This window comes from Garra rufa, chromosome 6 (genome assembly GCF_049309525.1).
Source record: "Garra rufa chromosome 6, GarRuf1.0, whole genome shotgun sequence".
In the NCBI taxonomy this organism is placed as follows: domain Eukaryota; kingdom Metazoa; phylum Chordata; class Actinopteri; order Cypriniformes; family Cyprinidae; genus Garra; species Garra rufa.
In genome coordinates, this window is record NC_133366.1 from 44,138,782 (window position 1) to 44,160,931 (window position 22,150).

General features: G+C 36.3%; 2 protein-coding genes across 3 annotated transcripts in view; both read left to right on the forward strand.

Moving 5' to 3' along the window:
* The window catches only part of iqce (IQ motif containing E), a 16,049-nt gene extending 4,698 nt beyond the window's left edge, over positions 1–11,351 (forward strand). Inside the window, exons 7-22 of the mRNA XM_073842895.1 lie at positions 692–805; positions 1,163–1,213; positions 1,333–1,403; positions 1,699–1,771; positions 2,257–2,297; positions 2,386–2,555; positions 2,837–2,892; positions 2,982–3,181; positions 3,385–3,492; positions 4,717–4,810; positions 4,907–5,029; positions 5,115–5,216; positions 5,620–5,723; positions 5,946–6,067; positions 10,069–10,152; positions 10,534–11,351. Coding sequence (XP_073698996.1) covers positions 692–805; positions 1,163–1,213; positions 1,333–1,403; positions 1,699–1,771; positions 2,257–2,297; positions 2,386–2,555; positions 2,837–2,892; positions 2,982–3,181; positions 3,385–3,492; positions 4,717–4,810; positions 4,907–5,029; positions 5,115–5,216; positions 5,620–5,723; positions 5,946–6,067; positions 10,069–10,152; positions 10,534–10,658 — 1,638 coding nt within the window. The 3' untranslated portion in view covers positions 10,659–11,351. The remainder of the gene's footprint in view (positions 1–691; positions 806–1,162; positions 1,214–1,332; positions 1,404–1,698; positions 1,772–2,256; positions 2,298–2,385; positions 2,556–2,836; positions 2,893–2,981; positions 3,182–3,384; positions 3,493–4,716; positions 4,811–4,906; positions 5,030–5,114; positions 5,217–5,619; positions 5,724–5,945; positions 6,068–10,068; positions 10,153–10,533) is intronic.
* A 9,738-nt stretch (positions 11,352–21,089) lies between these two features.
* Positions 21,090–22,150, forward strand: part of ttyh3b (tweety family member 3b) — a 48,898-nt gene continuing 47,837 nt past the window's right edge. Inside the window, exons 1-2 of one of the 2 annotated variants that reach the window (XM_073842441.1) lie at positions 21,090–21,536; positions 21,840–21,986. In XM_073842441.1, the coding sequence (XP_073698542.1) occupies positions 21,861–21,986 (126 nt within the window). In that variant the 5' untranslated portion in view covers positions 21,090–21,536; positions 21,840–21,860. The remainder of the gene's footprint in view (positions 21,537–21,839; positions 21,987–22,150) is intronic. The other variant, XM_073842442.1, reaches the window with a different exon arrangement.

Here is a 22,150-nt window from a genome sequence, read left to right on the forward strand (position 1 = left end):
TGGAGGAAATAGTTAGATGCATTTTAGTATTGTGTAATCAGGGGCGCCGCTAAGGGGGGGAAGTTAGGACAATTCTAAGGGCCCACCCCCTTTAGGGGCCCCCAGAGATCTGCTTTGGTGTGGTAGGGGGGGCCCGACCTCATATTTTGTCATAGGGCCCAAAATTGCGAACGCTGCCCCTGTGTGTAATACTAGTAGCTGATAATAGCATTGCAAATTTTGTCTATTAAAGGGATAGTTCACCCAAAAATGAAAATTCTCATTAATTACTCACCCTCATGTCATTCCAAACATGACCTTCGTTCATCTTCAGAACACAAATGAAGATATTTTGGATGAAATCTAAGAACTATCTGACCCTGCATAGACAGCAACTCAACTCAACAAAAACATTGACTTTATTCAACAATTTTTCTCTTCTGTGTCAGTCTTCGACATATGGCGTTTAAGAGAGTAAGTTCTTGGATTTCATCCAAAAATATCTTAATTTGTGTTCCTAAGATGAATTAAAGTCTTATGGGTTTGGAACCGCATGAGGGTGAGTAATTAATGACAGAATTTTCATTTTTGGGTGAACTCTTCTTTTAAGAAGTATTTACTTTCCTATCCTAGAATGTAGCTTTTGTATTTGAAACAGAGGTATGAACACTGAAACTTCATGTACCCATGTGTGTGCTCTCTATTTTCTCAGACCATCCAGTCCCAAAAGGCTGAATCGGACAAGATAAAAGCCAAGCTGCGACGTCTTGAAGAAGAAAGCACTAAGAAAGACAGACAAATCGAACAGCTGTTGGATCCTGTGAAGGTGATGAGCAAACCTCAGCAAATCCAGCAGCAGAGATGAGCTGGAATAGTTGATATGAGTGATTACAGCACCTTATTGCGGATATGAGTAGCTGAGTGTGAATGCAGCCTATTTCACATCATACGCATAAACGACACTGTAGCGTAACTGCGAAAGCAAGCTGCCATTATGACTTCACACTCTAACTGAAAAGAATATGGTTTTCTGATTTACAAACTTGACTGTCATAAAATCTACAAAATAAATATTATTTACAGGCTTCATTCCAAAACACTTAAAAAAGATTACTGACCTCAAAATTAAAAGGCGTTCTCTCAGTTTATTGTTAAATAATAATATTTTGTGTTGAACATATAGGACCCAGAGTATGCTAGAGGTTTAGTGGACAGAAAGACTGACCCTAGATCGGTGAGTGTGCTATTATAAACATCTCACAAACCTCACAATCACATTTCATCAGATCAATGATTCTTAATTTGATGAATGATATAATATAAAAAAAGGTTCTCTCTTTTTGAATACACCAGATTATTAATGGACTGAAACAGAGGGTTTTGCGATTGGAGCAGCAATGCAAAGAAAAAGAGAATGCCTTAAGGTACGATGCCAATTTTTATTAAACTGTCATGCAATTAATTAGGTCATGGTAAATCAATACAGCATGAGTAAACTTAACTTTGGCATGAGAGTGAACAGGCTTAATGGAGTCTAAAACTTACTAGACATTAAAAATATTTCATTTAACTTGAAATAACATTTCTAGTGCATTTATGATTTTTTTTATTTAAATTTTTACTTGGGTTTTTCAGTTTTTATATTGATAAGAACTAGAGACTTTTGGACCCCATTGAATATTTTATCTAAACATTTGAATTGTGTGTTTGCCATTACAGTCAGCTTCAGAGTGACCTCAAAACTACTAACATGCAGGAAATGAAGATCACTGTAGAAACCTATTTTGAAGAGGTATATTACATTATTTTATATAAAAAGATCTTTTTCAATATACAGTCAAACCTAAATTTATTCAGACACCTTTAACATTTCTCACATTATCACAGTTAACAGTTATTCGCCATAGTTTAGAAAATCATGGTCTTAAAATATGACAAGAACTCCGAGTTAAACTGCGTCAGAACAAATTCATCTTGATCATGTCAGATAACTTTGATAGAAAGGTATGTAACAAAACATGGTCAGAGTGTCAAATAAAATTTTTGGTCACAGATTTTTAATAATTTTATTGGTAGTCCACTGTATGAAGAATTTTGGGGTATAATATGTCACAGTTTACTTTATTTTGCTATTCTCACTTATATAGTGTCCTGCACACACTAGTAAAAAATTATATCTGTTTATATCTAATTTGTGGTTTTGACTGTATGTTAACTTCTGTGGTGTGTGTTTTTTTTTTTTTTTTTTACAAATACAAACATTTTTTCCGTTCTTAGGTTCAAAGATTGCAAACACTTTTAGAGTCAACTGAAAGAAGGTACAAACATTTACATGTAATTTGATGGTTCATTTTGAGCTTTATTTAGTCAATCTCTGACTCTCTTTCTCACTCTTTCTCTGTTCAGTAATAAGGCAGAGAGCAAAGTCACTAGGCGCCAGAACAAGACGCTAAGTGCAACAGTTCTGAAACTCACAAACACCGTTCAACACCTGGAGAAAGAGAACCAGGAACTCAAAAAAGAACTAACGCAGGAAGAAATGAACATGATGGAGAGCCCTGCGTGCCGGGCCAAGGGTACTTACATTTACAAAAGCACATCATATCTTAGATTTATAGTAGAAGTGGAAACCCTAGTTCACCAAACGTCATTTACTACAGACAGCTGCTGAAAAAACTCACTGAAAGCAGTCCTAACTGGTCTTAGACTTGGCCAGTTTGGTGTTTAACTGGTTTAGCCAACCAACCAGCTGTCTCCAAGTTAAAATGTGCCAAATAAATACGATTTAAACAAAATATTTAGTATTTCCTGCACCCAGGGCTGAATTTAGTAATTGAATGTATTTTTATGTTTACAGGTTATATGGATTGGAGTAAACAGAGACTTGTGCGACGAATCCTGGAGCTTGAAAAGGTTTTTGGCTATATATGAATACACAAACATACATGCAGAACATGTTGAATATACATGTGAATGTAGTTTACTTGTCTCATTTGTTTCAGAGAGTTGAGCAGATCACCAAAGCATCACAGAAGAGCCCAGACAATAAAAGCACTGAGTCAGAATCGGCCAATCAGACTGATTCTGTCAACACAGAGATGGAGCCATCTGTGATTAAAGAGAATGATGTGCATTTAAGGGAAGCAGTTAAGAAACTTGGAGAAGAGAAAAAGGAACTACAGGAAAAATTAACCCAGAGAGAGTGAGTGCATTTGAAATGTCACATTCTTCAGGCTTCTAGTATTATAACCAACGTAACAGTTGCGCTGCTTAATATTTTTGTTAAACAAACCATGACTTTTTTGAAATTCTTTGATGAATAGAAAGCATTTATTTGAAATGAATTCAGAAATATTTCTATCTTTTAAAAAATATGTTCTGATTCCTAATTCATTGCCTTTTCAGCCAGGAGATAAAGCAGTTGTCTGCTGAGAAGGACAAGAGCCTGAAAGAGGTAGAAAACATGCTGAAGGAACAAATCAGAGAGCATGAGAGACTGATGCAAACACATAGGTTTGTAATATGAATATAATGAATGAATCGTGAATTAAAATTAATAGGGTGAGACAAAACCCTGATTTACTTTTACAAGTCTCTAAATTGAAGTTATTTTTAATTGAAAGCATTTGCATTTCTTTATAGAAAGTATTTATTGTTGTTATTGTTGGAAGAGTTTAATTTATGTTGAATACAAAACATTCTTTTATATCTGTAACATTTCTGTGACATTTTTCTGAGTGAACAACCTTGGTTATGTGTGCAGAGAAGAAAAGTCATTACAAAGGCATAGAAATTAATGACATTTTGGTGAAAGATTATGCAAATTTTCTGTCTTTCTAGAATAACATGCATTGATGAATCATGATAAATACACTACCAGTCAAAAAATTTTGAACAGTAAGATTTTTAATGTTTTTTTTTAAAGAGGTCTCTTCTGCTCACTCATTTATTTGATCCAAAGTACAGCAAAAACAGTACCATTTTGAAATATAATAATTTAAAATAACTTTTCTATTTGGATATATTTTAAAATGTAATTTATTCCTGTTTTTAAAGCTGCATCTTTAGCATCGTTACTCCAGTCACATGATCCTTCATCATATCATTCTATTGTTCTGATTTGCTGCTCAAAAAACATTTTTTAATATTATGTTGAAAACCGGTGAGTAGAATTTTTTCAGGTTTCCTTGATGAATAGAAAGTTCAGAAGAACAGCATTTATTTGAAACAGAAATCTTTTGTAACATAAATGTCTTTATCATCCCTTTTGATCAATTTAAAGCATCCTTGCTAAATAAAAGTATTTATCTTCAAAAGGTATAGTGTGTAATGTTACAAAAGCTTTTTATTTCGGATAAATGCTGATTTTTGGATCTTTCTTTTCATCAAAGAATCCTAAAAAAAATTAACACATTTTCTTGAACAGCAAATCTACAAATTAGAATGATTTCTGAAGGATCATGTGACACCGAAGACTGAAGTAATGATGCTGAAAATTTTGATTTGATCACAGGAATAAGTTACATTTTAAAATATGTTTAAATAGAAGGCAGTAATTTTAAGTGGTAAAAATATTTCAAAAAGTGACTGTTTTTGCTGTACGTTGGATCCAATAAATGTAGGCTTGTTGAGCAGATGAGACTTACTGTTCAAAAACTTTTGACTAATAGTGTATGAACATGGAAATTGATTAAGAGAGTAAGTAAAGTCATTTCAGATATCATGTTTTATTTACAGGCAAGAGATGGGTGCACTGACCATAGAAATCAACTCTTTAAAAGAGAAACTTGAAGAGGATGGAAAACTCAGATTAGTACAAGATCCAAGTCAGGTAACACTTTTAAAATCTGTCTTTAACAAGTTCACAGTTCACTTGAGTGCAGATGGCAACTTTTAAATGTGAAACTTGCAATTTCTCATCTCACAGGTTCAGGACGGTTCTTTGTCATTAACACACACAGAACCACTGTCGTCATCAGTGGCTGTGCCGATAGAGAAGAACAGAGCAGCTAAGATCGTCCAGACACACTGGCGATCACACCGAATACGGGTTGGTGCAACACATTGACATACTGTACACCCACAGTGAATGTAGATTACTCATGTCTTCATTATTCTTCCCCTCCTTCTCATAGGATCTAGTTCTTTTACAATCCTGTCTCAGAGGGCATCTAATCAGGCAGAGGCGGTTAGGTGGACAGAGTCAAGCAGACCCAAGAACCTTCCCTGTTGCCATGGTAACTATATGAGGCCTTCTGATGGGATGTTTTATTATACGTAGTTTGCTAAATTTAAATGTTAAATTTAGCATAATGTGTTGTTGCTGTGCAACATTAATGCAAAATTTAATGCAGTACGACTCTTTTCAACTCCGATATTAAGAAATATTTCATAAGCACCAAATCAGCATATTAAAATGATTTGTGAAGGATCATGTGACACTCGAGACTGGAGCAATGATGCTGAAAATTCAGCTTTGCATCACAGGAATAAATTACATTTCAGAATATATTCACGTAGGAAACTGCTATTTGCTATTATAACGATTCTTCACAATATTACTGTTTTTATTGTTTTAATTTTTCTACAAGTTGTACGGTATTGTATATATGTATATTAAACTCCTTGACTGTGTTTCAGGGCCAATCAGGTATAAATGCTCAGGCTGTACGGGAAGAGGAAGTAACTCTGCTGCAGTCTGTCTTTAGGGCTCATCTCAAACGCAGTACTCTGACAACGGACAGGTGATATAGATATTGTATACACTAAATTACTGCATTAAAACACACTAGAGAATTAATTCATTTTGCACACTTCAATATTTATGTTTTACAGTCAAAAAATAAACCTTGCATAGGTGATTGTTCTGGTTCGAGAATGCAGCCACAACAGTAGGTTTGAAAGAATGTGGTTGCATGCATGGCTAAGTGGTTTCCTCACAATCATATGTTGATTTGACATTGCAGGGCGTCTGCAGTCACACAGTCTGTATCTTCCACACATCAGAAAAAGCTGTATCTCTCCACTCCTCCACTCCTGCCCAGAGGCTCCTCACAGGCCGTGTTTACTGACAAAATGCTAACCTCAGGTGATTATTCTTCTGTAATAATGTGCTTTGTTCTTGCTGAAGAGATCGATATGACCTCATGCTGCTAAAATTCCTGTTCGTTAATGTAGGATCAGTAAGACTTTGTTGGTTTTCAGGTTTAAAGGGGTCATGAACTGCCTTTTTAATATTTTGTACTGTTCTTTAAAGGAACACTCCACTTTTTTTGGAAATAGGCTCATTCTCCAAATTCTCCATTCAGCCGTTCTCCTGTTCTGGCGATATCACTTTTAGCATAGCTTGGCATAGATCATTGAATCCTTTTAGACCAATAGCATCACGTTCAAAAATGACCAATGAGTTTCGATATTTGTCCTATTTAAAACTTGACTCTTCTGTAGTTATATCGTGTACTAAGACCGGTGGAAATGCAAAGCTTCAATTTTCTAGGCTGATTAGATTAGGAACTACACTCCCATTTTGGCGTAATAGTCAAGGAAGTTTGCTGCCGTAATATGGCCGAAGCAGGCGGAGTAATAACACGCAGCACATGTGCAAATGCTAAACTAGCTGGGAACTCATTTCTGATAATACTCCGCCTGCTTCGGCCATGTTACGGCAGCAAACTTCCTTGACTATTTCGCCTGAATGGGAGTGTAGTTCCTAATCTTATCAGCCTAGAAACTTGCAGCTTTGCATTTCCACCGGTCTTAGTACACGATATAACTACAGAAGAGTCAAGTTTTAAATACAACAAATATCGAAACTCGTTGGTCATTTTTGAACGTGATGCTATTGGTCTAATAGAACGCTCTGTTTGAATAGGCGTGGCCGATTGTAGACTCAGAAGTAAACGTCCACTGCTATGATTGGCTAATAGTTGTGTATGTTTGACATCCTACATCCTTCACTGATGGATGTATAAATACTCAGTAGATATCAAACAATCTGTAATAACAGACAAAGCAAGACTGACCACATAATAAAAACAGTTACTCACACTGTGTGGTGCGACATTACTGTCGGATCCAACATAGTCGACACAACCTCTTATACCTATGTTAAACAATCCCCTTGACCCCTTTAAAACTACAGTGGGAAAAATAATTATTTGATCCCCTGCTGATTTTGTACGTTTGCCCACTGACAATGAAATGATCAATCTATAATTTTAATAATACGTTTATTTGAACAGTAAGAGACAGAATAACAACAAAAAAATCCAGAAAAATGCATTTAAAAAAAGTTATGAATTGATTTGCATTTTAATGAGTGAAATAAGTATTGGACCCCTTCACAAAACATGACTAAGTTCTTGGTGGCAAAACCTTTGTTGGCAATCACGGAGGTCAGACATTTCTTGTAGTTGGTCACCAGGTTTGCACACATCTCAGGGGGGATTTTGTCCCACTCCTCTTTGCAGATCTCTCCAAGTCATTAATGTTTCCAGGTTGACGTTTGGCAACTCGAACCTTCAACTCCCTCCACCGATTTTCTTTGGGATTACGGTCTGGAGACTGGCTAGGCCACTCCAGGACCTTAATGTGCTTCTTCTTGAGCTACTCTTTTGTTGCCTTGGCTGTATGTTTTTGGTCACTGTCATGCTGGAATACTCATCCACGACCCATTTTCAATGAGGTAAAGAGGTTCTCACTCAAGATTTGATGGTACATGGCCCCGTCCATTGCCCTTTTTTGTATGCAGTGCAGTTGTCTTGTCCCCTTAACAGAAAAACAGCTCCAAAGCATAATGTTTCCACCTCCATGTTTGACAGTGGGGATGGTGTTCTTGGGGTCATAGGCAGCTTTCCTCCTCCTCCAAGCATGGCGAATTGAGTTGATGCCAAAGAGCTCGATTTTGGTCTCATCTGACCACAACACATCATTCAGATGTTCATTGGCAAACTTCAGAAAGGCCTGTACATGTGCTTTCTTGAGCAGAGGGACCTTGCGGGTGCTGCAGGATTTCAGTTCTTCACGGTGTAGTGTGTTACCAATTGTTTTCTTGGTGACTATGGTCCCAGCTACCTTGAGATCATTGACAAGATCCTCCCGTACAGTTCTGGGCTGATTCCACACCGTTCTCATGATCATTGAAACTCCACAAGGTGAGATCTTACATGGAGCCCCAGACCAAGGCAGATTGACAGTTATTTTGTGTTTCTTCTATTTGCGAATAATCGCACCAACTGTTGTCACCTTCTCACCAAGCTGCTTGTCGATGGTCTTGTAGCCCATTCCAGCCTTGTGTAAGTCTACAATTTTGTCCCTGACATCCTTGAACAGCTCTTTGGTCTTGGCCATGGTGGAGAGTTTGAAATCTGATTGATTGATTGTTTCTGTGGACAGGTGTCTTTTATACAGGTAACAATATGAGATTAGGAGCACTTTCTTAAAGGGAGTGCTCCTAATCTCATTTTGTTACCTGTATAAAAGACACCTGGGAGCCATAAATCTTGCTGATTGATAGGGGATCAAATACTTATTAAATCACTCATTAAAATGCAAATCAATCAATTTATAACTTTTTTGAAATGCGTTTTTCAGGATTTTTTTGTTGTTATTCTGTCTCTCACTGTTAAAATAAACCTAACATTAAAATTATGGACTGATGATTTTTTTGTCAGTGGGTAAATGTACAGTCGTGGCCAAAAGTTTTGAGAATTACATAAATATTGGAAATTAGAAAAGTTGCTGCTTAAGTTTTTATAATAGCAATTTGCATATACTCCAGAATGTTATGAAGAGTGATCAGATGAATTGCATAGTCCTTCTTTGCCATGAAAATTAACTTAATCCCGAAAAAACTTTCCACTGCATTGTTAAGAAGGCTTCAGGGCATCCAAGAAAGTCCAGCAAGCGCCAGGATCGTCTCCTAAAGAGGATTCAGCTGCGGGATCGGAGTGCCACCAGTGCAGAGCTTGCTCAGGAATGGCAGCAGGCAGGTGTGTGCGCATCTGCACGCACAGTGAGACCAAGACTTTTGGAAGATGGCCTGGTGTCAAGAAGGGCAGCAAAGAAGCCACTTCTCTCCAAAAAAAACATCAGGGACAGATTGATCTTCTGCAAAAAGTATGGCGAATGGACTGCTGAGGACTGGGGCAGAGTCATATTCTCTGATGAAGCCTCATTTACGATTGTTTGGGGCATCTGGAAAAAGGCTTGTCTGGAGAAGAAAAGGTGAGCGCTACCATCAGTCCTGTGTCATGCCAACAGTAAAGCATCCTGAGACCATTCATGTGTGGGGTTGCTTCTCATCCAAGGGAGTGGGCTCACTCACAATTTTGCCCAAAAACACAGCCATGAATAAAGAATGGTACCAAAACACCCTCCAACAGCAACTTCTTCCAACAATCCAACAACAGTTTGGTGAAGAACAAAGCATTTTCCAGCACGATGGAGCACCGTGCCATAAGACAAAAGTGATAACTAAGTGGCTCGGGAACCAAAACGTTGAAATTTTGGGTTCATGGCCTGGAAACTCCCCAGATCTTAATCCCATTGAGAACTTGTGGTCAATCCTCAAGAGGCAGGTGGACAAACAAAAACCCACTAATTCTGACAAACTCCAAGAAGTGATTATGAAAGAATGGGTTGCTATCAGTCAGGATTTGGCCCAGAAGTTGATTGAGAGCATGCCCAGTCGAATTGCAGAGGTCCTGAAAAAGAAGGGCCAACACTGCAAATACTGACTCTTTGCATAAATGTCATGTAAAAGCCGATAAAAGCCTTTGAAACGTATGAAGTGCTTGTAATTATATTTCAGTACATCACAGAAACAACTGAAACAAAGATCTAAAAGCAGTTGAGCAGCAAACTTTGTGAAAACTAATATTTGTGTCATTCTCAAAACTTTTGGCCACGACTGTACAAAATCAGCAGGGGATCAAATAATTATTTCCCCCACTGTATTTGATGGACCAAAAAAGTTTTGTAAACAAAGATTCTGACTTGATGTGAAATTAAATGTTTTGTACTGAGTTCTCTTTAAAACCACTGTGACTTGACTTGTAGTGAATGATTTGTTCATAAATTTTCTTCCAGGTGTACCTCATAATAATAGTGAGGAGACTGCAAAGGAACCATATCCTGCTAATAATAAGCTACATGACAAGAGCGCAGTACCAGGTTAGACTACAGGACATCTGTAACTCTTTCTTAATACACTACCATACAAAAAATTTGGGGTCACAAAGATTTTTTTTTAAGAAATTAAAACTTCTATTCAGGAAGGATACATTTAATTGATCAAAAATTGACAAATATTTCAGTTTTTAATTAAATAAATGCTGTTCTTTTGAACTTTGAATCCTATGTTAAATAAAAATAATATTGCTGTTTTTACTTTTTTTTTTACATTCAAAAGTCTTACTCCAATCTTTTGAATGGTAGTGTATGTCTAAAACATATATATCATTGAATAATCCCTGATAAACTACCATTGTGCATACAGTATAATCATTAATCTATTTAACGTAATAAAATCGATGATTTTGTTGGTATACACAGACCTGAAGATACAGCAACCAGACAATGAAATTCCAAACACCATTGATTCAGACGACTCTGATGACATCATTGTGTCTCCTTCAAAGCCAATGAGAAAAAGAGAAAAAAAGTCCGTTGAGTGCTAATGACTTGATTGAGCTCTTTTTGTATTATTTGGACCCGTTTTCTCTCTCTTAACTTGGAACACATTATTACCTAAAAATGTAATTGAAGCAAAAAATGCAATTGACTGTATATGGGCAATACTTACTGTACAAAGAACAACATGGATCATGGATGAAGGACTATTATGGTTTTGTGATTTTCACACACTATTATTCTGTGAAGATCACATTTTTTGACTTCTAAGAACTAAGCAATTCAAATAAGGGACAAATTTCAGAAGATGTGTCTTCACACTCCGAATGTGCCTTGTGCTGAATTATCATCTTTTAATGAGGATCAGGGATTTACATTTCATTGTAGAACAATATACATATTACACGAAGCAGGATAATGCATAAAGTATATTTAAGCCATTGTGTGCATTTAAGGTACACCTCTGATTGATACAAAAAGTACTGTGAATCTCCACAAATGTGGGTGATGTATGTAAATTATTGCAACTTTGTTCAGATTGGGGGAAAAATGACAGTAAATACTGTTTCACTTATATGTTGTCGGTGTGTTACTGTATCTGTATTTGAATCAATAATAGCACTGAAAATGTTTTTAATGTCTTGTTAAAACTGAGTTTGCTCAAAGAGCTCATTATTTTTTTGTGCCATTGTTGTTGAATTTGTGTTAGTTTTTTTTTTTTTTAATTAAAAACTTGTTTTCTCTGGTCTTTTGTCCTTTGTGCTAAAGTTTACTATTTCTGCTATTTAGTCTAACATGTACATGTTGTTTTGGGTCACATTAAAGGTCTTGACCTTCTCAACTGTATGTTTAAACAGTTTTTAATTGTATCCACTTTATTCTTTAACGCAGAAGTAAGCCTATGGACGAGACACTACAAACCAGTGTGTTCATAATTAAGATAATACATTAAAATAATATGGTAAGACACCAATTTGCAATATCAAGCTGCGGAATGAGCTGTTTTGTACAGCTAAAAATAGCTGAACATGGATGGAACCGAAAGCCACAGCCACTCTTACGGTTAAAATAAGGTGGATAAATTTAGTCAATTTATTATTATTATTATTTCTAATGTGTTTAGAATCAAAATCACAGATCAGGCTATGTAACTTCAGTTTCAGATTAAATACAGGCTTTGAATAGAGGGTTTGCATTTACTTCAGGTTTGGTCAGTTACCTGGATGTGCAACTATATTGGTGATGTAAACAACAGCACTGATTGCACGGTTAATGTTTTACTGAATAGGTTATTCTGCAAATTTATGCTGTCTAAATCATGGGAAAAACATGTGGAAGCTTCTAAATCATATAGAGAAGGACTTAGTAAGCAGTAAAGGGCGCAAGATTATACTAAATATACTAAAGCTAATAGGTGGTAAAGATACGTGCAAGCAGTATTAATTAAGATATTAGCCTAATATTTCACCTACCTGACTGGAAATGATAAAATCAAACATGAATGTTGTCAAGATTCTTGCTCTGGAAATCCTGGGGTCCGTTCTTCGTACCTCGCTTACTACATCCAAGATCAATTGACACATCCAAGATCAAATCATCGCGCTAACTATGAGCTCGCTATTCCGGTTCTCCGAACGCACCTGTTGTTGATGATTAGTATAGCTGGATGAAGTTATTTGAGATCACTGGGTGGCTTAAAAGGGGCTACGTATCGATAGTAGAAACATTGATGGGCAACGCTTTGATTGGTCGGCGAACATGACGAAGGAGCGCGCTCAGTATTTTTCTGCTGCAGCAGAGCAAGAACTCTTGATTGAGGGATTTCAGGAGTTTCAGAGTTTATTTAAAACGCAAGGGAACACTGCAAAGGCTGGAAAAGCAAGGAGAGAGGGCTGGCAAAAAGTAGTGAACACATTAAATGCGTTAATGCTGCCCATGTTACATGTTTTTTCCTTGATATGTTATTTTATTTATATTTTTATTTTTTTATACACTACCGTTCAAAAGTTTGGGGTCAGTAAGACTTGTAATAGTCTTTAAAGAAGTCTCTTATACTCATCAAGGCTGCATTTATTTGATTAAAAATACAGAAAAAACAGTAATATTGCAAAATGTTTTTACAATATAAAATAATGTTTTTTTTTATTATTATTTTAACATACTTTAAAATAGAATTTATTCCTGTGATGAAAAGCTGAATTTTTATCAGCTGTCTTAAGTGTCACATGATCCTTCAGAAATCATTCTAATATGCTGATTTATTATTAGAATGATCAATGTTGGATAATATCAACAGTTGTGCTGCCAAATATTTTTTGGAACCTGTGATATATATATATATATATACATAACAATGTAAATTATTTATTATTAATTTTTAATAATTTTTTAATTATTAACTTAATACATCCTTGGTGAATAAAAGTATTAATTTCTTAAAAAAACAAACAAAAAAAAAACAATAAAAATGTACTGACCCCAAACGTTTGAACGGTAGTATATATACATATATATACTTTCTTGCAAGATATTTTTTTCCCCACGTGAGTCAGTCCGCGTCAGTCGTGCTCTTTAACCAATCAGATGTGACTTCGCCATTTCAACCAATCATAACCCGCCAGGAGCGCAGCCTAAATCCAGAGCCATACAGAGAGAGAGTTGCGACAACGGAAGTCCAAAACGCTCGATCGTCACGTGATACACGCAGCCCTCAAATAGTTCCAGGAAGTTCATAGCGTGCAATTGGAATACATTGAGTTAGAGGGACAGAACAGCAATTTTTGGTATTTAGTTGACAAAAAATGATTTATTGACATTATTTATAAAATAATGTATACGTAGTATATATATGTAGTTGTAATAGTGTTGGTTTTAAAAGATAAAAACCGCTAATATTTGAGGATTAATGTGGTTAGCGGTCCGTACCTGCCTTGTTAACATATTTAAGGCTGAAGTTACCATGGTAAAAGTCCGTGCTTGCTATTTAAACAACATCGTGGTCTTTTACCAAGTAATTCAGCCTTTATATATAACGTCAAATACAATTATTTCTATAGACCATTTCAAGGATGTAAACAATAACAAGCGCGTTGGAACGTTACTGCGCATGTCCGGTCCTGAAACATTTCCGGTAGCGCTATTTCTCCGATCTGTCTATAGGCTCTATGCACGCGTACTTCCGCGTTTGACGCAAGGCTGCTATTCCGTTTCCGGTTGGAGAGGTTTGAAGCGGAGAAAAACGCGATTATGGCAGAGTCGACGAATTTTACTCGGTGTTTGCAAGAGTTGCCCAAATGTACAATCACTGATGTGCAGTACAACGCCACAGAGCAAACTTGAGAAAGGTTTCAAGTTTTATGTGTCTTCGTATCTGTGCAATTATGAAGGTAAATTCAGCTAACCTGAACCGCCTGAACTGAACTGCTATTATTTTTTTACGATTCGTCCAGCAGCAGGCGTGTTTGTAATTTTGTCTGAAAGTGTCAGGTAAAATCAGGGCCACAAATGAGATCTCAGTGAAAGCTCACTGCTACCGCTCTATGAGGAAAGCAGAGACTCCACACCAACTGAGAGTAGAGTAGCTTAAAAGTGACGTTCAAAGTTCTGTTGGACATGTTCAGTCCAGTTCAGTTTTTACTTTTCTAACGTTACCACTGTTCAGCTTGGATAACCACAGCTGTTATCTTAGCTAGTATGGATGATTATTGTACAAAATAATAAGAATAAAAAATGTAATGCAGTTCTACGACAGATGAATAGCACTGCATTATCACTGCTAATTATAGCTGAAACAGTGGTAATGGAGATACAAGGCGGCAAAGTTGGTTTTATAATCACACATTCTTTAGGAAACGTGTGGAAACTTAGAAAAGTGTTAAATTTAGCAGATGCTGTACACTGCGGCACACAGCAGTGGTGGCTAGAGGGGCTGTCCTCCCGTCTTTGAAAAGATACTTTCATACGTTTAGATGTCATTTTATATGTTTATTTAATATAATAAAGCAAATAAGCATCAACAATATGAGTGGAGTCTGTTTTTGTGACTAACGTTACCGTAGTATAGAAGACAATACAAGTTATTAGAAAAAATAGTACACAGCACTCTACAATCGCGCCGGAACGGAAGTAATCCAGCATCCTTATATTCCACCGGAAGTACGTCATTCACCGCCGTGCATACAGCCTATACGAACACATTCTTTTAAAATCTAGCGAAAAAGCTAGTTAAGGTAAAAAAAAAAAGCTGCTCATTAACTAATCGATGCTGCGTGCGTGTACACGGGAGATTGCTAAAAGCATATCACATGAACGGAAATATTGTGAACATTTATTCGTACAATGGATGTCATCAGTCTGAAGCAAGCAGTGCAACTTACTTCATGTTTTGTTCCCAAGATATCCGGAGGTTGTTCGTGATTAATTTACTTGCATTGCGTGGTCAGTCTGTATTTCTGTTTAAATATTTGTTTTCATTAGTACATTACTTTTCACAATACATATCGTTCCAAACAACGCTAAATGTATGCTATTAAACTAAGCGCTCGACGCTATTATTACGTGTTGAATTCATTTCAACATGTGTTCAACGTTAGTTTGGTCAAGTTTGTTGCTGTGGAACAGTGCAAGTGGAGGGTATGAATGCTCCGAATCATCATGTGATCACAAATAAACAAGATCGTCGCAATTCAATGCTGGCTAACGTGTTTTACATAAACCTGTATATCTGCAGATTAATAAATGCACACACAAACACACATAAAGCATTCATATATGTTTTTATGCACGTATTTACTGTTCACACCCACACAAATTTTATATATATATATATATATTCATGTGAAAATGAATACTGGTGTAATGTAAAGGCTGATGCTAATTCAGCTTTGCACAACATATTTTTTTATAATAGAAATCATTTAAATAATTAATCATGTTAATAAACATAAAATACTTATTTCAAAAACATAAAAAAACTACTTTGTCCAAACTTTTGACCAGTACTGTATATAAACAAAAAGCATTCTCTCACTTTCAACTGTTTTTATTTCCAGCACATGTATTGATATGTAAATATTTGTATGAACATAAAATGCTTCAACAAATGAAACAACATTTGAACTGAAATGGAGTACAAAGGGGGAACAAATATCAAAAGCAGCAGTCTGTATCTGGTCTGGTCATCAGTCGCTTTAAGTACTACACTAAATTACTGAATACTACACTCAAGTTCTCAATCACATCTGGGTGTTGATATGGTCAGATGTGGTTTGTCACTGCAGGATGATCAGATGTCCTTGGGTGTCTACAGATGATGGCTCTCCTTACACTGCCTTCTCAGATTTGGTGACCCTTCTGTATTTCTGCAACTGTTTACATCAGTTTAGAATACTTTCTAGAAAACAAAACAAAGGATATTAGCCATCATTATGAAAATGTATATAACATTTAACCAATTCTATGGGGATTACAGGGAGCTAACAAATTTCAGTATTACACTGTATTGTCAGATTTAGTGACCCTGCTGCATATTTACAACTGCTTACATCAAAATGCTTCCTAGACTAAGAAACAAATGATATTAGAAATCACCTCTATAAATTTTGTTTACATTATATAAGGATAAAAGTAGAAAAACAATTATTTAATATAATGCACAATATAAAAAAATAATGCTATTATTGCTTAATACGTCAGTACATCTTGGAATTAACATTACCAAAGCTTATGTGATGGAAAATAATATTTACCATAAACATTACGTTTTGTAAACTACTGCCCTTAACTGTTACACAATACAACATTCACGTACTTTCATGTTACTCACTGCATTTGTCAACTGACAAAATAACTAGACGACTAATATGAATTTAACCCACATAACACTTAGCAATAAAACAGAAATAAAACAGAAATAAAAAACTTGCCTTTTTTCATTAACGTTACACACGAAAGCTAGATGCATATGTAAACATTAAAACAATGACAAAATGCTACTTTAAATTATGCAGCATCATACTTGAAGAGTTAACGTAAAGATATACAAATAAACCGATTAATTAAAAACGATATTTACTTGCCTGAATCGAAATGTGCGCTGTTTATCCTAGAGTTGCTTGTTGTTATCCAGCCTTCTCCTTCACTGCCGCAACACGGGTACGTTTCGCGGAAATCTACCGTTAAACACGTCTCAGAATGTTAGTACCGCCCCAGAGGGAGCACACAACCACCGAACGACAAGGATCTAATTTTAATTTAGACATTTAAGCAGGAAGTTTGTATATATATGACCGCAATCCCACTGTTCATAAAGCGCTTCTCGCCATTGTTTTGAATGCGCTGGATCACTAACCGGAAACGTCCTGGGACCAACGACGTCACTTCCTTAAGCCGCCGAATAGCGCTTGAAATGGTCTATATGTGCGTGTGTTCTTACAGCTTGTATGCTAATCAAGTGCAATCACATCTTAATGTTTATTGTCGTTTTACTAATCTCATTGTAAGTGTTAAGTTTGTTGTCTTTTTTAAATTAATTCCAAATAAGTAAAGATATTTTAAGATTAAGTGAAAATTAATCTTGGTTAAGGTTTTTGATTCTTGTGCACCCCTCAATTATTAATATCTAAAAATGTATTTGTAGTATATTCAAATTGAAATTTTTTTTTAAACATTTTTACACATTAAATCATATATTTTATGTATGTTGAGTTTTGTTATGCACATATTTACAGAAATCAATTTAGACATTTATAATAAATTATAAACCAAGTTGTCCTTGAACAGTCTCCATTACAGTGGGAGTGCATCAGTCACATAAAGCAGAGTGAATGTATGGTTACTCTACTGATCTGGTGAGAAAAAAAAAATTATGCATCAAGTTTTGTTCAATTTACATTTATTTGTATGGCACTTTTTAGTATACACATTGTTTCTAGCAGCTTTACAAATAAGAGCTCTGTTAACAGGCGTATCTGTTTTACTGTAATGTCCATATTGCAGAAATGTTCTGAAATTGAGCTATACAAATCATGCAGTTAATTAATGTCACGTAATCAGAAACAATGAACGTGATGTGATCATGTTGATTACAGTGCAAGGGCAATTTATCAGTTTTGTATGTTTATTTAGAGTCTGCTTCATCTGAAGTCCTCTCAAGGGTTGGCGTAATCTCTTCACAGGTGCTGGTCATCTGAAGTCTTCATAAAAAATTGGATATAGTCAGCAGGAGCAATCTATAGATTACATTGACAAAATGTTATGTAATCATACTTAGGAGCTGGCACTGTTTTATTTCAGGTGGTTCTTGTTCTAAAAGCAGGATAGAGAAGGAGAATAACAGGAGAAATGGTTTTGCTTCAAATCACAATTCAGTCCTGTGGCATCACTGATCCTTCACACAGTAGTTCTAAGTGTAAAAAAAGAAATAACATACAGGTTTACAGTGATTACTGCTATAATACAGCAGTGGTATATATATATATATATATATATATATATATATATATATATATATATATATAGCCTAGAATGATTCTGAAACGAAAATAGCTCGCCTATTTTAAAAATTTCATTCTCACTTAGGTTTATCAGGATTCATTGCAATAAATCCAGAACTATTATGTAGCTCCCATCAGCAAAAATACAGTTTAATTACACAATGATGGATGAAACTGCACGGACATAATGCATAACATCCCGTAAATCTACTAATTAAGTGAGAAATAATGTAATAATAATCTGTTTAATGCAAAAGATTAAATTGATTAGCTGTGCTGATAGTATACAGTTTTTTTCTATAAATTTCTTACCATAAAAGTTTATCACAGCGGTCTCTTCTGCTGCATCTCTACGGCGCTGATAGTTTTAGCGCGAACTTCCGGGAACTATTGAGCGTCTCCACGATCCGCCATTGCTGTAAAAAAAATGGTCCATTGGCGTCAACGGAGTTGTCGCAACTCTCTCTCTGTATGGCTCTGCCTAAATCCTGTTTACATGACATGTTTACATGAAATAAGCTTGCGCACCTGTTGCTATGACAGCAAGTCCCGGATGAGCTTCGAAGAACCGAGCGATCCAAGATCACGCAAAATCGTCAACAATCAAATCCAGCTAACTTAGTTAGCGAGGTACGAAGAACGGACCCCAGGGGTCCGTTCTTCGTACCTCGCTTACTACATCCAAGATCAAATGACACATCTAAGATCAAATCATCGCGCTAACTATGAGCTCGCTATTCCGGTTCTCCGAACGCACCTGTTGTTGATGATTAGTATAGCTGGATGAAGTGATCTGAGATCATTGCGTGGCTTAAAAGGGGCTACGTATCGATGGTAGAAACATTGATTGGCAACTCTGTGATTGGTCGGTGAACATGACGAAGAAGCGCGCTCAGTATTTTTCTGCAGCAGAGCAAGAACTCTTGATTGAGGGATTTCAGGAGTTTCAGAGTTTAATTAAAACGCAAGGGAAAACTGCAAAGGCTGGAAAAGCAAGGAGAGAGGGCTGGCAAAAAGTAGTGAACAAATTAAATGCGTTAATGCTGCCCATGATGCATGTTTTTTCCTTGGTATGTTATTTTATTTATATTTTTATTTTATCCACTACCGTTCAAATGTTTGGGGTCAGAAAGACTTGTAATAGTCTTTAAAGAAGTCTCTTCGACTCATCAAGACTGCATTTATTTGATTAAAAATACAGAAAAAACATTAATATTGCAAATTGTTTTTACAATATAAAATAATGTTTTTTTATATATATATTTTAACATACTTTAAAATAGAATTTATTCCTGTGATGAAAAACTGAATTTTCATCAGCTGTTACTCCAGTCTTCAGTGTCACATGATCCTTCAGAAATCATTCTAATATGCTGATTTATTATTAGAATGATCAATGTTGGATATTATCAACAGTTGTGCTGCAAATATTTTTTGGAACCTATGATTTTTTTTTCTGGTTTCAAGTTTAAAAAGTACAGTGTTTATTCAAAATACATATTTTTTATAACAATGTAAATTATTTATTATTAACTTTTAATATTTTTTTTATTATTAACCTAATACATCCTTGGTGAATAAAAGTATTAATTTCTTTAAAAAAAAAAAGTACTGACCCCAAACTTTTGAACGGTAGTATGTATATATATATATATATATATATATATATATATATATATATATATATATATATATATATATAATGTGTGTGTGTGTAGCTGTGGTCATCGTGTGTGAATCGTCGTAATTATTTTCTACACTTTCTTGCAAAATACTTTTCTTTTCCCACGTGAGTCAGTCCGTGTCAGTCGTGCTCTTTAACCAATCAGATGTAACCTCACCACTTCAACCAATCATAACCTGTCAGGAGCGCAGCCTAAATCCTGTTTACATGAGATAAACCTGCTCCCGAGCAGGTTTAAGCTTACGGACCTGTTACTATGACAGCAAGTCGCGGATGAGCTTCGAAGAACCGAACGATCCAAGATCACGCAAAATCGTCAACAATCAAATCCAGCTAACTTAGTTAGCGAGGTACGAAGAACGGACCTCTGGTTCAGTTTGACCAACCACAAACGCCCTTTGTTCCTCAGACAGTTTTTTCCTCAGACACTTCTCCTTGATTTGTTATAACTTTTGGCAGACTATAGTACTCCAAATGTTTTTCCCAGTCCGACCGATTAGTACAGCCCAAAACATGACGATAATTGACCATTTTCAGCAGCAATAATCAGCAAAATAAACGAGTTTCGTTCGGTTCAGTGGCACTGTTTACCTTCACTGCGCCAATATGGCTGATTGATTGATGACACTTCGTAAACACAATCGGTTGCAACTAAAAAAAATATAATAATATAAGCATATAATATTTAGTTAAAGGTCAAGCATCTTGCTGACCACTTGTTTGGACCAATTGATGGCAATTTTGAAAATCTTCGCAAGTTAAAAAAAAAATCACAATGAAGTAGGCCTATGCAAATAAATGCAAGAAGAAGGACCAATCAGATCAAGTTACTATGCAGAATCACATTTTTCTTTCAAACTTTACTTCATGCCGTAAATGTACAAAATATTTCAAAAACGTCTATAACATCCACCTTTTTCTTCCCATAAGAGTGGGCATTTGTAAATTTTATGGGTCTGGCTTTGGTCTCATCTGCGTCCAGCTAGCTGTACAAAGCCGCTCGTTTTGCAAATTGGTGAGTCTTACCATACTATTTTAATATATTATCTTAATTATGAGCACACTGGTTTGTAGTGCAAACTGTTTAACCATGTACTGCACGTTGTTCAGCGTTGCAGAATAAGATGGATACTATATGTAGCATAATTTAAGTATAGAACGGAATCAATTAAATGGTTAAAAACTGCAAACAAAAAAATGTGGAGAAGAACAATACAGTATTGCCAAGTGATATGACTTGAATTTGCGTAATTTGGCCACGAGAGGTCAGTAAACATATCAGTTCGTTTGTGTATAGAAATACATGGCCGTGGATGATTGACAATCACGCCCGTTTCTTACTGTAGGCTGCTCACAAATCGCTAGTTCATCCTCGTAATGTGTGATATCATCGCGTATTTTATGCGCCTCATTTTCAACGCGATAGAAACGCACAAGCGCTAATCACACGCTTCTACTGGAGGAAAGGAAAGCGGCGCGGGACCACCTTAAAACAAAGCGGCAATGGACATCAAAGGCGTTTAAAGCTCTTCCTTCAGTTCCAGTGAGTGTATCGCTGGATAACATGCAGACGGCAGTGACGCAAGGGCTGCGTTGGACAAGCGACTCGGTGCACGCTGACTGCTAAGCTCAGAGAAACCTGCAGCTGTCGGTTTTCGCCCAAAACATCGAAGAAGAACAGGAGCCATTTGTCTGTTGTTGAGATCCCCGCAGGTTTTTGCTGGAACTATGGTTTAGGCTGATCACGGGTAAGGATGGCTTCTTGATAACAAAAGATTGCACGCTCACTCCTAGTATATAAACAATGCATTTAACTGTTAGATTTAAGAGCGTATATAAGAACAGCAGATGTAAATATGCGTGTTGTTGAATAAATTCTAGGACAAAACTGTCCGTTTGTTTGCTTGAGGGTCTTTGGTGCAGATTTTAACCCCTGCTTCACTGGAAGCACCGTGTAAAGAGACACTTTAAAGGCATTTGATGCAATGCGACGTGATGAAGCGGCTCAAGTCTGGAATTGGCTGCTGAATGCATCATTGTGTCTTTTACAGTCAGAGATCTGCGTGAACACTATGGCTGCAGTGGTGAATTATTCTCCGCCGTGGTGGGTGAACCTTTTCCATCGCCTCCCGCACTTCAACCTCCAGTTTCAGCTGACCAGCAGCGATTTCCGCCCGGAGGACTCGGAATATCAAAAGGTAGGTCGAGTTCAAGTGCTACATGATTAGGAAATACGAGCCAGCATCGAGATCGATGTTTGCGTGCCGAGCGGCAAAATCAAAGGATGTTCTCGAGCATGACGTCACCCTCTGAAGGCTTTTACTGCAGTGTGACAACTAGTTAAGGTTTTGAGGTACTAGTT